Genomic DNA, 14477 nt, shown 5'->3' with positions numbered 1-14477 from the left:
GGAGTTGGACCTTGGGGTGTAATATTCAATTACAGTTGCTTTTCAGTTCACATGCTAAGGGAAGCAATAACTCGAATGTATTTTAGGATTGCACACTGTTTACAGGAGCTATAAGCAACGTAAAGGCAGGTATACACCTACGACTGTTTTTGTGTCTGTCTACAACAGACCAGGGAAAGCAAAACCCAGTGTTACACTTTATGAATGACTCAGAGTTATTCTAGGTAGATAAAATCTAATGCAGACTTATTCTGGACAGGCTAACATCAAGTTAGGGGAAGCAAGACCCAGTTGGGGTCACTCATACATTTATCATAACACGAATAGTGAAGTGAAACCAACAGCATTACTTTTGGAAAGAGGCCCAACCAATTCACAGGTGAGTAATATAACCTTACATCTACTTTGTTAAAATGGCGAAACGGTTTCTAAGGAAAGAAAGATGTTGCATATACTTTTCAGAATGACAGAATATTTTTAAAGTAAGTAATAACTTGTGTAACTGTTCACTCTCAGAGTTAGTTACCAACCAACTTCTTTTGCAAGTAAGTACGTTTTAAACACATATGCTCTTTTCTAGGCAAAAGGCCCAATCCATAGAAGTCTTTCTCTTATTCCTGGAGCATGAGTGTTCTCAGTGGCAGGAGGGGGGTCACTAGGGTCTAGTGTCCAACAGGCAGTGTCAGGATAGGTTCTTAAGTAGCAAAAGGCAGAGTTCCTAAGGAAGACTGTTCAAACAGTTGAGTACTTTACTTTAGAGTTAGTTGATGGTACAGGTACTTCACAGAAGACACCCTAGGATGCTTCCAGCAGGGGCCTGGGTGCACTGGACGAGAGGACTCCCAATCGCACAAAACACCCCAAAACTACACCGGAATCACAAGAGACTTAAGCTAGGCAAAATACCCAGGCCAGCACAGTACCTCAGCACAGAAGATTTTTCAGCAGGAGGACTTCAGGATCTGCAACCAAAAACCTGGTACTTGAATTCCTTCATCCAGAAGACGGGACACTGGAAGCCCTTTTGCAGCACGCATCACTGGGAAGGCTCTATGCAAGGGTTTTCTTGCGGCTGGATGCGGGTCTGTCGATTTGGTGCCTTTTTCAGGAGCACAGAAGAAAACAGAATATTGCTGGTCAGATTCTCGTTGTTTGCCAGGTCCAGCACTTTGGTGAGGGGCCTTTTCAGACTGGATTTGTGCCACTGGAGAACCAGCAGGATGCCCACGAAGTTTCAGCGAGATTCAGAATTCAGATGACCATGCACTGCACAATGGCTTGAGGTCTCAGGGTTTTGGGCTATTGCAGCCCCACAAGGTCGCAGCATGGCATGGGAAGGCTCGAAATGCAGGTCTTCTCGAGTCTAGTGGGTCTCGCTAGGCTCTGGGTTGGGGATGTCCTTTTTGTAGTCCCCATTACAGCAGGCTCCGGTTACACAGCATACTTTCCGGCCGCTGGAAATGGTTTCAGCCGCAAATTCTTCATCTTCCTGTTCGGTTTAGGTTCCAGTGGTTGACTACTTCTTCAGCTTCCAGAATCAGACTTTTATGCAGGAACCCAGCCAATCAAACAGCCTTGCAACATTCAAACTTGGGGGTTTGGCAGTCTGGTCAGAACAGCCAGTCCCCCAGTTTGAACTGGAATCTCGCAGACGAGGCTGGAAGACAAAGGGGTGCAGGGCTTTGGACTCCTCCCTCGCTTCCTGCCTTCACAGACACACTGGAGCCTGGGTGCGGAGTCCACAGGACTCCCCCCTAAAATACAAAATCACACAAAGGAATGTCATGGGAAGGAACAAGAAAGGACAAAGAACACAAAAATGGCGAACAAACAAGACGGGGGGCCATTTTGGTAAAATGAGCACCCATGGGTGCAAATAGCCCGCAGTAAAGGTGTATCGAATGAATAAAAAGGTTCATTGCCACCAGCCATTAAAGTTAAGTTTGTTCTTGTAACATAAATGTTAAATTTAAAATGAGAAAGGGGGATACTATGTATCTCCCAAGCACTCCATATAAGGTGGGGGGGATCGGGGTGCTGGTCTAGTCTAATAAAATGAAAAAGGGGGTCCAAAGATCCTTTCTACTCTTGGAAACTGTAGTTCTCACAAGGTTAGCCAGAAAAAGGTAAAAGGTGAGCCCCTGGGGCAACCCAACAACAATAGGCACTTATTGCCAAAACGTTGTCAAAGAGGATAACCTTTGAAAGACACAATGGAGAGTCTTAATAATGACACTCATAAAAAGATGCAAAGATTCTGTGAGTGTGTCAAAAGGTTCCCATTCACAGAGGTAAAAGGAAAAATAATCTACCAGTCCAGCAAAAAGTTCTGGGGTTGACGCAGGTCCGGAAGATTTATAATTAATATGAAAATATTACCTAACATCCTCTCAGCCATTTCTTTACACTCTGATTATGACATGTACTTTCTTCCCATCTTTCTTCCCAGGAATACCTGAGCTGGGTTTTTTTTAACCCCCTTCTAACTTTCCATTTTCATAGGTTCTTGATCTTACAGCGTCTCTTCTGTTAACGTCTTCATTCAGTTGTATGTCCTGTGTCTCATGATATACATGTGAATTATACTTCCTCCAGTCTTGTACGTGAAAGGAAAGTGGTTTCTTCCCTTCCTCCCAGGGAACTTCTTTCCAATCTGTTTGTTCCCCACCTGCGCTGCTAAAGCGCCTCTTTCCTAGGCGTTTCACTTCTTGTCTGAATTGGCTTCCTGCTTTATATCTCCTCCTGTGGGCTGGGATGGGTTGTATCTTTCATATAATAACCCTGTTCCTTCTCCGGCTTGTTACTTGCTCACAACTCCACTCATGTAGTCTTGGCTCCAAGTTCTCACCCTTTGAACTGGGATGAGATTCTCTCCTCATACAATAACCCGCTTCCCTCTCGGTGCTATTCGTAATTTGTTTCCAACTCTAATTACACAATCTTAGTTCAACCTTTTCGTCCTTTCAGACTGGGACAAGTTTCTTCTGATTTATAGCGATGTCCCAGCGGCCTCCCGCTTCTCCCGGTACCTCTTTCTGCAGGGGACAGCAGCTGGGCTTGACTCTCACTCGCGGTTGCTTTCTCTCTCTCCTCGCTTCTAGGGTTCCCATTCTCGAGTCCTCGTCGGACTCCTGCTCTGAACTGGTGCTGGCGATCGGAAGGCATACTCGCTTCCCATCGCTGCGCTCTGTCGTTTCTAGGGCCTCCTGCCCACCATGTCAAACTTATGGTCACACCACCACTGCACTGGGTAATTAGTCACCTCCTTGTTCCACCCAATGCTCTACTGTCATTGGCATAGGCCGGCCCTCCGGCGTCTCGTACTGTCGTTCTCGGCCTCTCTGAAACACAAAGGGTTCCACTGCTTGCTTTTGCTTCACCTCCAGCATGCGAAATGTCAGGGGGCTTCCCCTGTGCATCAGGTTCTCCTCTTCCTCTCCTACTCATCAGTTAAATATGCATCTCTTGTTAAAGAGACATCTCCATTTTCTTTCACAGTTGGATTTCTTGTTGCATTGTCTTCAGCCAAACATAATGCCCTGATCCCTGGGGAGGGTTTTGCAGACAAAGCTTACCCTCCAAACTCCTAAATTCAAAACAATTTTGCAGCCTAAAGTGACAACCTCTGGTGAATCTTTGTAGATCATTGGTTTGAAATCCAAAGAAAAGACATAATATTTTGGTGCTGCATTCAGTTGTGCTTGTGCTCTCTAAGCTGCACAGAGCTGAATTTGAAAAATCTATGAATTGCAAACACTGTAGTTTAATGCGCTACAATTGATTTTTATTCTTATTCTTGAAGATATTTACTATTTTTTTTAAACCATTTTAGTTTTTGTTGTAAACATTGATGGTAACCCCCGACACGTTTTTCCCCATTTATGTCAATGGTTCCTCAGTAGGGTAAGCAAATAAAATGTTTTGTTTTGTTAGCGTAGTTTTAAATGATCCAATTTCAAAAGATTTTAGATTCTTTAATTCTTAATGATGATCATGGAACTGGCCAGTTCCTTGATCGGGATACAGGCGCGAACTTGCAACAAATTCAAATCGAAATAGGAGAAATCCAGGAACTGGGGTTCAAAGGGAGTTCAATGATGCTAATGGAAAATCCTCATTAAGAATGAAAGAATCTAAAATCTTTTGAGAAAACTTTTGAAATTGGATCATTAAAACTATGCTAACAAAACAAAAACAATTATTTCAAATTATACGTTTATTTGCTTACCCTCCTGAGGAACCATTGACACAAATGGGGAAACACGTATCGGGGCATACCATCAATGTTTACAACGAAAACTAAAATGGTTAAAAAAAATAGTAAATATCTTCAAGAATAAAAAAAAAATAGTAAATATTATCTTCAAGAATAAAAATCAATTGGAGCACATTAAACTGCAGTCTTTGTAATTTATTGATCCTCCTAAGTCTGTGAGGATGGTGAAGGATTCAGTTACAGACATAGTACAATTTAGGGTGTGATCCTGCAAGCCTAATGGATTGAGCTAGCGTGTGTGTACAGTGTAAATATGTCAACACATCACTTCAACAGGTTTGTGAACAAATACCCATGTATTTATTTTATATTTCTATGTATTTCTTAGTTAAAAATCACCAGTGTGTGTATCTCCAATTTAATATCCCTGCATATACAATTTCTTAATTCATAAAAATCTGTGTATCATTCTAATTTGGCACATACATTTAGTACTCCAGATAAGATTTGGAAGTGAGAATATTTTACTCCCTATTTTTTTTAAGTTGGGAGTAAAATGATTTTTTAGGGAGTTAAGTCCACTACTATTATATACATATTCACCTTGGCGTGCTCTGCTGAGAGTGTGAATACTTCACTGTTTGATTCTAACTGTAAGTGTAGGAAAGGAAGTTAATAAAGAAATAGAACCAGGTAAGTGAGAACTAATAGGTTGAGAGTAAAGGAGTTATCAAACACCATATAAAACATTATATTTTTTCTTTAAAAAAAATACTTTTGTTACTCACCGGCCGGCGAGTGGTTCGGGCAAGCGACCAGGAAGGTTGTACTGGATGTTGCTTGAAGAGCTCGAGATGGTGCCTCCAACTGAGCCTCCTCTCTGTTGAGGGAATAAACTCTTTTTGATGATATGACTCATCTGCACTAAACTACAGACTGAGAGACCGATCACCCAAAATAGCGGGGAGAACACACCACCACGGACCCAGCTAAAAGAAAGACAATTGGTAAATTCTTTGGGAAGAGTGAAGTTCACTACAAGAAAAAAGCCTCTCAAAAGCAGAAAGTACCTGGGTCACCCACTCCCCATGTAATTGAAAAGGAACAAAATGGAATTCCCCCTGTAAGTACAGAAAAAGAGATTAACCTCGATTTTGATGATTCAGATAGGAAATAATAAAGAAAGTTAAGGAAGTCTTACCAGAACAGGAATTGAAATAACCTAAACAATCCAGGTTAGAACAACAGAGGTACAAAATAATCAACAGGAAGGTTAGTAGGGATGCTATACCCGGGCGGCACGAGGGTCGCACTAGATAGGGGTAGGTGCACACTTCTCAGCAAGGCGGCCCTGTGTGCACTTTCTGAAATGAGTCTTTGTGCATAATCAGCAAAGCGTCCTTGCATACATTCGAGGGAGCAAATCCAAAACAACAGGATGGAGTCGGAATCCACAAAAGAACACTGGAATTGAAGAAGGAAACAGTACCCAGTACTTGGAGTCAGCTGGGAAGGTGAGGAAAACCAGTTGAAGGCGGTGGTAGTTAAATCAGGACAAAAGGAAGGCAATCCAGTAAACAGGCAGTGAGATCTGATACACAGGCGGGCTAAGGACAGTACAGAACCAGGAAGTAAGCAATCCGTAGGACAGGCAAAAGTCCGGTACACAGGTAGGTAGAAGACAGTATAGAATCAGTAAGCAAGCAAACCGTAGAGCAGGCAAAGGTCCGGTACACAGGTAGGCAGAAGACTTGAGAAGTCTCAAGGCAGTCCGTAAACAGGAATTGGTACACGGGAAGGCAATGATTGGAAATGCACAGAAGACGAAACTTCGGGTGCCGGTTGCAACTTTAATCCGAAGCAGCGTCCTTACCGCTGCAGTGCCTAATATACCCGGGAGGCGGAGCGCCGTAAGTCTGTCAAAGCTCACGTTCCGAATAGTCGGAACTACATGCAAAAAGTAGGTTTCCTGGGAATTGTAGGCAAAGGCTGGGTTGTAGATATCTTTGATGTTGTTGAGCCCAATCTCCAGGGTAACCGCCACCGAGAGAAATAAGGGGCTGAGAAACGTCGGATACTGTGGCGAAGTGTCACGGCTTTGGTAGGTACCTTGAAAGTGGTCTGTTTCACCTGGCATTCAGACCCCGATGTGTGACAACTTTTATTAGTTTATAACAAACCTTTAAAAGAACATCATCAGTCATTCATCGTTAATGAACAATTCAGTTCGTCTTTTGAATATCACAATCCTCATTTCATCCATTATGATTTTCACGCTCAACTTTGTTCAAGTGGTTTTATCCTATTGAAGGTTCAAGTCTTCTGTTTTTATTGTCTGTTTTCAGAAGATTCGTGAGTCGGTGTAGGAAAGAGGTCAGTGCAAACGTACATTTTTGTTTATTCCGCTATAGCAGTGTCCACCAAACTTCTCCCCCCCTCTGCGAGTTCCTTCTTCTACAAGTGGTCAAAAAAGTTCAGTTCTTAGTGGCCTTAATCCATGACCGGACAAAATTAAGTGTTTCAATGTTTCCTCTGGACAGATGCAGAATCTGCATTTAGAGATTTCTTCCTGGTTGTTTTTCCATTTATTTTTTATCTCTTTAGTTGCAATAGTTTAATCGGAATTTCATATACAGATTTCTGTGATGTTTGCTTGGAGATCTCTCCAGGTAGCTCGGTAGCTTGTGCAAAGCTTTGACCTCGCTGACAACATCTTTCATTATTCTGTGTTTTGTCTCTGCTCTATGGTCACAATCCAGTCTTGTAGCCAAAGCTTCTTTTTGACCAGTTCCGGATTCAGTATTGGAGTTTGTGTCAGTGTTTATGCTCTCTAGAACATCTAAATACATTGCGTACTAACCTTAAAACACCCTTTCCTAACTAGAAAAGAAGGGGCTTGATGCCCTTAGCATCACAGTATTTTCACGAGTCTAGGAGTCTCTTTAGCGAGATTGAACAAGTGTATGCTTGAACCAACAGGTAATTTGTAAGTGTTCCAAAGTTCAATAAAAGTAGTTATTTGCAGGCCCTCTCCCAATACAACCACCTTAGGGGAGACCCAGGGGAGGATACCAGGCCAGAACATCAGTCCAGGGGTAGGCAATGGAAAGATAGGGCTAGGACTCTACGCCCATACAGCCCTATGGAGACGTGGGGCCAAAACAGGTTTGTCTATTCACACCCTCTGCTACGATTCACACAGTGACCACCGTAGGAGTTCCTGATTTGCTGGACCTTCTGGATTCGTTCCTGGGTTCCATTGGAGGAATCCCAGGAGTTGCAGGTGCAACGGTCACTTCAGGTGCAAGTTCTTAGGTCTGGATAGTTTGTGATTCTGTGCTCCGATGGAACTGATCTGGATTCTGGACACCCAAGAGACACATGACTTCAGGACCACCATTCTAGCGAAGACTTCCGAGGGCTCCCCGTATGCAATTCAGGCAGTGATAGCCACTTGAAGAAAATGACAGAAGGCGAACCTTGCGGTGGAAACAACAAAACCGCTCTGCAAGGCCCCTCTTTGTGGTGGAGAGCTGCAACTTCATGGAAATACTTCTTGTTCCTTAAGCTGAGGATCTGCTGAGTTCCAAGGATGATCGCGTGATGGTGAAGTAGCGCACATCAGGCTAGCCCATAGGAGGGTTGCAGGACTGTTGTGTCGCTCCAGCAGCTGAATCTTCAAACATAGATCGGTTCTGGTTGTTCCCACTGGTCGTACCAATGAAGGTGTTCAGGCGATCTGCAGCAAGATGGTGCTTTGCCGGGCATGTGAAGAAAGGGCTCCTGGCAATCTTGCAATGACGAGTTCTGCGTCTTCATCAGGCTGCTCTCCTTCATAGGGCTCTTTGCTCCAACAATGATCTGATGAAAAGCTGCAGGTGTCCTCCTCTTTTCCAAAATCCGGGCTGGAATCGCCCCCAGCCCATCAACGGCAAGAATCTGCACCATTCAATCTGGCTGGGCGAGTCCAAACCTGGACAGCCTGTTGCCACTGCATCTGCCAACCAACAGATGCACTGTGGACCAAATGCGGACTGGGTTCAAGGAGATGCAGGCCACACATCGGGCTACACACACACAGACCGCCACTTTGCCAGTGAAAGATGGAGCTCTGCCCCGAGAAAGGGATTACCATATATTGGATATCCAGCTACTGCAGGACAGTAGGAAGGTCAAACTACAAGATGACCAAAGGACTGGTGCACCTTTCGTGGCACAGCCATTTTAGAGTATACAGTACTCTTAATTGGCATTAAGCGATAAAATGCATAAGTGCACAAGACTATAACCACTACAAAAGTACACGCTGCCACCAACCCATCCAGCACACATCATACAAGTAACCAAAAGGTTGCTAAGCTACAGGGTCAAACAGTGTCAAACTGTTCTGCGACGGTGCAGAAGTAAGGTTCAGACACAATGGCGGCATGTTTTTTGGGCAGAAGCCTTTATTATATGAGAAAGGGTTGGAAACATGCCTCTCTATCCCCAGAACTAAGAAGGGTTTCCTTGCCTCAAAGAAAACTAAGGAAAATGTCAGAATGTCCAAAACTATAAAGTCTGTTGCAGCCGTGTCTCAAAAACCCGACCTCTGTCCCTAACACTAATAACTGTGCAAGGATGATCTCTCCCCAAAGTAAAGTGTTGTGGCTCCAACTAACCGAAAAGTTCCCATTCTCTCGGGAAATCAGAAGTAGTAAAAATAAAGAAATGTTAAACTGTAGGACTCCAAGGTTAGGGTCATAATCCTTTCCCCTAGATTCCTTCTTGTAGTGTTTCGGCCTATATTTCCATATACTAATTTCAATAGGCAGTTCACAAGAATATGCTCCTTATGTTTCTCCTGTTTATCCCACCAACTTGGCACACTCCCTTCTCAAAGCGTGGGATTAGTCTTCATTAGGTTTTCTTCACTTATTTTGGGTGCGGGTTCCATACTCGCAGTATTCACAATGGCTTGGTGTACTCTCCTGCCAAGCCTTTGTTCTCTCATAGACTGTCTCTCTTTGGGTGCGAGTCCCAGACTTGCAATATTCTGAACTATTTGTTTTATTTATCATATAGGTGTGGGTCCCAGACTCTCACTTCACTCCCAGGGCCCCAAACCCTCTTGTTCCAGCTTCTGCACCTCCGGACCTTCAGCATCTCTCAGGTAACCCGCGTACTTGTTTGCTTTTTCCTGGCAGGAACGCAGCTGCTGCGTCTCTTGAGACTCCGGTACCGGTCGGGGATCTGTTGTGGTCTGCAGCGGCTCTGGGGACATAGTCTTCTTCCCGGAAGTGCGTCCTCTCTCATGGATGCTTCGCTGGTGCTCTGGATTCCTGGAGGTTTTTCTCAGTTCTCCTCCTCCATTCGTGGCTTCCCACCTGCTGACTCATCGGCTCCACCAATGCACGGTTCACCAGATTCCTCCTTGTAGGACAGCTCTCTGCTTGGTTCCCCCATTGAGGGAGTCTCCAGCTTCCCTCAGTCCCTTTGTCGGGAGGCGGTTTAGTGTCAGGTGATGGGTGGGGATACTGTGTGCTTATCCCGTATAGGAGGTTTCTCTCCCATGTGATCCTCCCCCTGTGGACCACCCCCAGGGGGACTGTTGGACTGTCTGCTCCGCCCTGGCCACATGGGAAAGGTCCCCCCCCCTAGGGGAGAAGGGACGAGATCCACCGATTTGTTACAGTCCCTACTGCACTCCACTTAAGGTGATATGTGCAGGAAAAGTAGATGGAGAACTTGACTATGGAGAACTGCATTCTCCTGCACTGATAGCCATAGGGACTGATCAGTGTCCCCAAAACAGATGAGCTATGCAAGGTAAGTGGAGCAAAAAGGCTTCACTTACTCCAAAAGTGAGGAATGATTCAACACAATAGCGAAATGCAGCTTGTACCATTGATGTCCATGAGTGGAAAGCAACAAAAAGAAATATATTTCTTAACTTTTAGTAATGGTTACTTAGCTGTAATTGTAGGTCTAGAGTGTTTATGCCCAATAAAAAAATAGCATTTGTGCACGTTCTGTCTGTTTTGATATGTTTGAGTAGTGCGTGTGCATGTGTGTGTCTCAATGCACCACTACACCACCTCCATATCTCCTGAAGGCCAGACCTTACTGCTCTGCTACTTTGTCTAGACCGAAATTTTGTTAACCCTGGTTACTAACTAGGGTGGCCTCTCGGAACCCTCCCACAGCGCTTGTTCTGAAAATGTATCTTAGTGGTTGGTGCTCAGCGGTGGGATAAGGAGTTTCAGACTCGGTGGAGGCTCAATGGGGGAAGGGGGGTTTGATTGCACAGGGCACTAAGGTTCTAGCCGCAGTGAGTTACTAAAGTAACTGCAAGCATGGAACATACATTGAGTGCCCCTCTCAGCACAAGGTAGATTACCTTAGAAGGTTGTGCTATGAGGAGGGCCTGGCTACTTCTGGCACCAAATCTGATCTTGTACAGAAAGTTATGGCTCATTAGAGATCTATGAGTGTTGCCCTCCTGCTGATAGGGGGGAAATGATCCTGGTGCAGACCCTAGCACTAGTGCTCCTGCAAATATTTCTCCATTCGAGGTCGTCTCTGGTCCTCCATCTTTCACTACCACTGAGGCAGGGGCCTTCTATGAACTTGAGAAAGAAAGGTTTAAGGCTCAAGGTCTTAGTACCCAAGTTCAGGTGTGTCCATTTGGATGCTGATGGAGTGAAGCAGAACAAACCGGCAGGGCCTTCCAGCCAGAAAGAATCAGAATGGAGACTGATCTGGCTAGAATTGGTGGACTTTCAACACACTACACACTAGAGGACCTGGAGTGCCCACATTGCCCTGAACCTCACACACACTGTCTTGTATTCTTCATTTTTTTTTTTAGGAGAGTCATGTGATTGATGCACGCAGCAGCGCGCATTGAGACCGCTTTGACATCAATTTAAATGCGGGTCTGCCGCATGTCCTAGTAATAATTATCCCCACAGCACCTGATGAATTTACAACATGCGGAAATAGAGAAGTAGTGACAACTTAGCTTGTTGATCTACCGACAAGTCACCTATTACTAAATCAAGGTGACAAAATATGAAATAAGGGGAAGCAAAAGAATTTGTTCACAAGACTTGAGGCCTGAAACCATTGACTACTGGCATTTTGGGATAACAGATAAGTGACTTTTGGTCCTGAAGAAGGTGGTAGAAGAGATCAGACCAATGAAACCAGTCGCCCTCTTATATGGGATGCTCGTGTACTAATTCAGTACCTTTTCTAATTGATTTGTTTTTAATGCATTGAGCAGATGAGAAGTGAGCATTAAAAATTGGTTAATGACTCCCCTCCGCATTAACTTATTCCGCCTCTATGCACCAAAATGTTTAATTCATGATGAAAAAAACGTGCCTATTGTGAGACGGGGCCAGTTTTCTCTTCCCTTTCCTTCACCCTAGATAGGCGGCGCACCGGCGCACCCTAGGACAAAAGACACGCCCAGGGCCAGGTAGCACTGGTTGGAGGGATAGAATAGTGTTTATACAAAAACTGTAAACTGCAAGTAAAACAATTGAATTTATGGACGGATACTCTCCCTGTGTGTGCGGAGGTCGGGGTTCCAATAGGGGCTCTGGGAATTGTGCAGACGTCTTCATCCCAGGTTCCCTTTGCATCTTCGTACTGTCTATGACGAAAGGAATGGCATTATTAAATGTATGATTGCATCTGAGTTTGCATGTGAGGTGCTAGAAGTTGATGAGTCTGATAAAGTTGCTTGGGTGCCAGGCATTGAGTGAAGTCTGACAGGCTGAAACAGGCTGAAACAGGCTGTACCCCTAAAGTTTGGGTAGGCCCCCGCCTAGGAGATTCAGATGTCTGTCACTCTGGTTGCTTCTGTGAATGAGTGGCTGGGTTGAAGCCATAAGGTGACCACTTTGGTGGACATGATGCATTTAGTCCTGTTTGAACTTATTTTTGCCTCTCGCCACCTGAGCTTAAGCAGCATGTAGACTATTCTAAAAGGCTGGATCCTAAGATGTTGGCCATAGCTGCTGGCCTATTGGTTTCCCTGCGGGTGAACAGTAAGCCCAAGGGGTGTCTCACAAGCCTGAGGAGGGGAAGAAGCAAAACAAGAGAGCATTATTCGGTCTGATACAACTGAATTCCAGATGTCCCAAACAAGAATAAAGGTTGTAATCTTGGAAAGAGCAGGGGGACCCCTACCCAAACAAGAGTCAAGCCACCATAAGCCTCCCTACATTCACAAGGCCTTTGGGTCTTGTGTTACCTGTGGAGCCAAGTGACCATGTGAAGGGGAATCCCAGATGCAACGGTAAGACCTTTAAGGGTTCCCTCTGTGAGTCTGTTTTGCTCTCCTTATGAGGGCAATATACTTACAGGGGTTGCCTTCTCTTCTGGCCTGAAGCACCGCAGCATGGGAGCAGACGGTTGCTGCAGAATAACCAGGTGTTAATTTAAGGATCGTGCTCTGGTAGAGGGCAATGGGTCCACTGTTAGCGGGGACTCTCAGGCCAGCCGAACCGTGGTGGATTCCACATTGGTAAACCCAGAAGAGCTTGCCAGAGCTTGGGAACGCAGCAGAAAGACCAGTCGCTAGGTCTCAAACCAAGAAGGCTGCCTTAGCCAAGCCGAAGGCACAGCCCGAGCCAATGGGGAAACCCAAGACTAAAAAAAGAGTCCAAGGTTTCAAAGAAGGGGAACAAGTCTTCACCCTCACTAGTGCCTACAACTACTGTTTAGGTACCCGGCCAAATACCTGACGAGGAGGGGCTCCCCAGGGTCGTGCAACCTGAGCTGCAGAGCTGGCTTGCAGAAGGGCGACCCTCAAGTGAACCTGCGAATGCTGCCAATGGGTTTAGCCCAAATGTATATAATACAGGGACAGTGAACCAGGACTTGGACTATACCAACGTTCACATCCTTACTTCCAATTGTCTGTTTTTCCTTTCTGCCCCATTTCCCAAACTTGGCAGGCTGACCATATGACCTTGCAGTAGTTTTAAATAGTTGCAACTGTATTTGGAATCGGCATTATTAGGCTTGCAATTTGACAATGAGCAAAAAGCGAGAATGGTTTGTTCTGTGGCCTCCCTGGGAGATGCTGTCACATTTGAGCTCTCCGTCCCATACCAGAGGACAATATCCCATTTGCAGATCGGTTTGATCCCGCCCAGAAGTGCAGTCCTGGGATTGGTAACTGCTCCCTTTTTATTGCTCGCTTTTACGAAGTGTATTCTATGCTCTGTGATTATTTCATACACACACCTGCTCACAATCTCCACCTCTAACGTTATTTCATATTATTTGCAGAATCCTAGACTTGGGGTTTGAAAAGGACATCACCGCCATCCTGAACGCACTGAACGCAGAGTGTGACGTCCGGCAGAACGTGCTACTCTCAGCCACCCTCTCTGAAGGTGAGTGGGCCTGCTGGCAGCGGTGCTTCCCTGGATCTGTTTAGCCCACCCAATGGCCTCTGGATTGCAGTTTCTGCTGAAGGCTGTGTTATAGATGTAGCTCTTTTGCACTTAATAAAGCGGTTTATAGTGATTGCATCGAAAAAAAGGGTCAACCTACCAAAGCATTGAAAACAAAGCATTGACAGTTTATCTTTAATATGGAAAAGTGCCTTTCCATCTAAACCAGTCAATCGAAAATATAAATGGACTGGTTTCAATGGAAATGCACTTTTACATGTAAAAGATAGCATTTCAATGTTAAAATGTTACATGGAGCTGTCCATTGCTGAAATTCCGGCACTGGCCAGCTCCTTCTAACGTTTACATTTTTTTGTATATTGGGGGGGGGGGGTGGGTTCCCCCCAAACCCCTCAGCCCCCTTACCCACCCACCCAACCCTAACCCTAATGTAACCCTTAAAATAACCGTAGCCCCAACCCTAACCCTAATCTAACCCCTAATCTTAACATTACATTTTGATGGATCCATCGAATTTTATTCAACAAAATGGCCATTCTATGGAATGGCATTTCGATGGAAAAAAATGTGATGGTTTGGTGTTGGATGTTTTGGTTGTCCATGCAATGACCACCAGTAAAGCGGCCTGTCCTTTTCCGTCTAGGTATGCGATTATGGGCCTGCCTCACTGCCTGTCTCTAGCGCCTGCTAAAATACTGGTACAGGGAGCCTGTGCTCAAGCAGCCTGTGTCCCCTAGGCATGCCACCAGAGCGGCCCTGGGAGTCCTGCACCCTAAAGTGCACAGACTTGCCACCAGATGGAAACCGGGTCTCGGGAACCTCACCAGGGAGATGACAGAAGGTGG

General features: G+C 45.1%; 1 protein-coding gene across 1 annotated transcript in view; it reads left to right on the top strand.

Moving 5' to 3' along the window:
• DDX31 (DEAD-box helicase 31) overlaps positions 1–14477 on the top strand; it is a 468302-nt gene that overhangs the window by 168715 nt on the left and 285110 nt on the right. The window contains exon 12 of the mRNA XM_069609310.1: positions 13505–13611. Coding sequence (XP_069465411.1) covers positions 13505–13611 — 107 coding nt within the window. The remainder of the gene's footprint in view (positions 1–13504; positions 13612–14477) is intronic.

Source organism: Ambystoma mexicanum, chromosome 8 (genome assembly GCF_040938575.1).
Source record: "Ambystoma mexicanum isolate Mex_15411 chromosome 8, UKY_AmexF1_1, whole genome shotgun sequence".
Lineage (NCBI taxonomy): Eukaryota > Metazoa > Chordata > Amphibia > Caudata > Ambystomatidae > Ambystoma > Ambystoma mexicanum.
The sequence above is the reverse complement of the archived record's forward strand: the minus strand, read 5'-3'. Positions and strand labels throughout refer to the sequence as shown.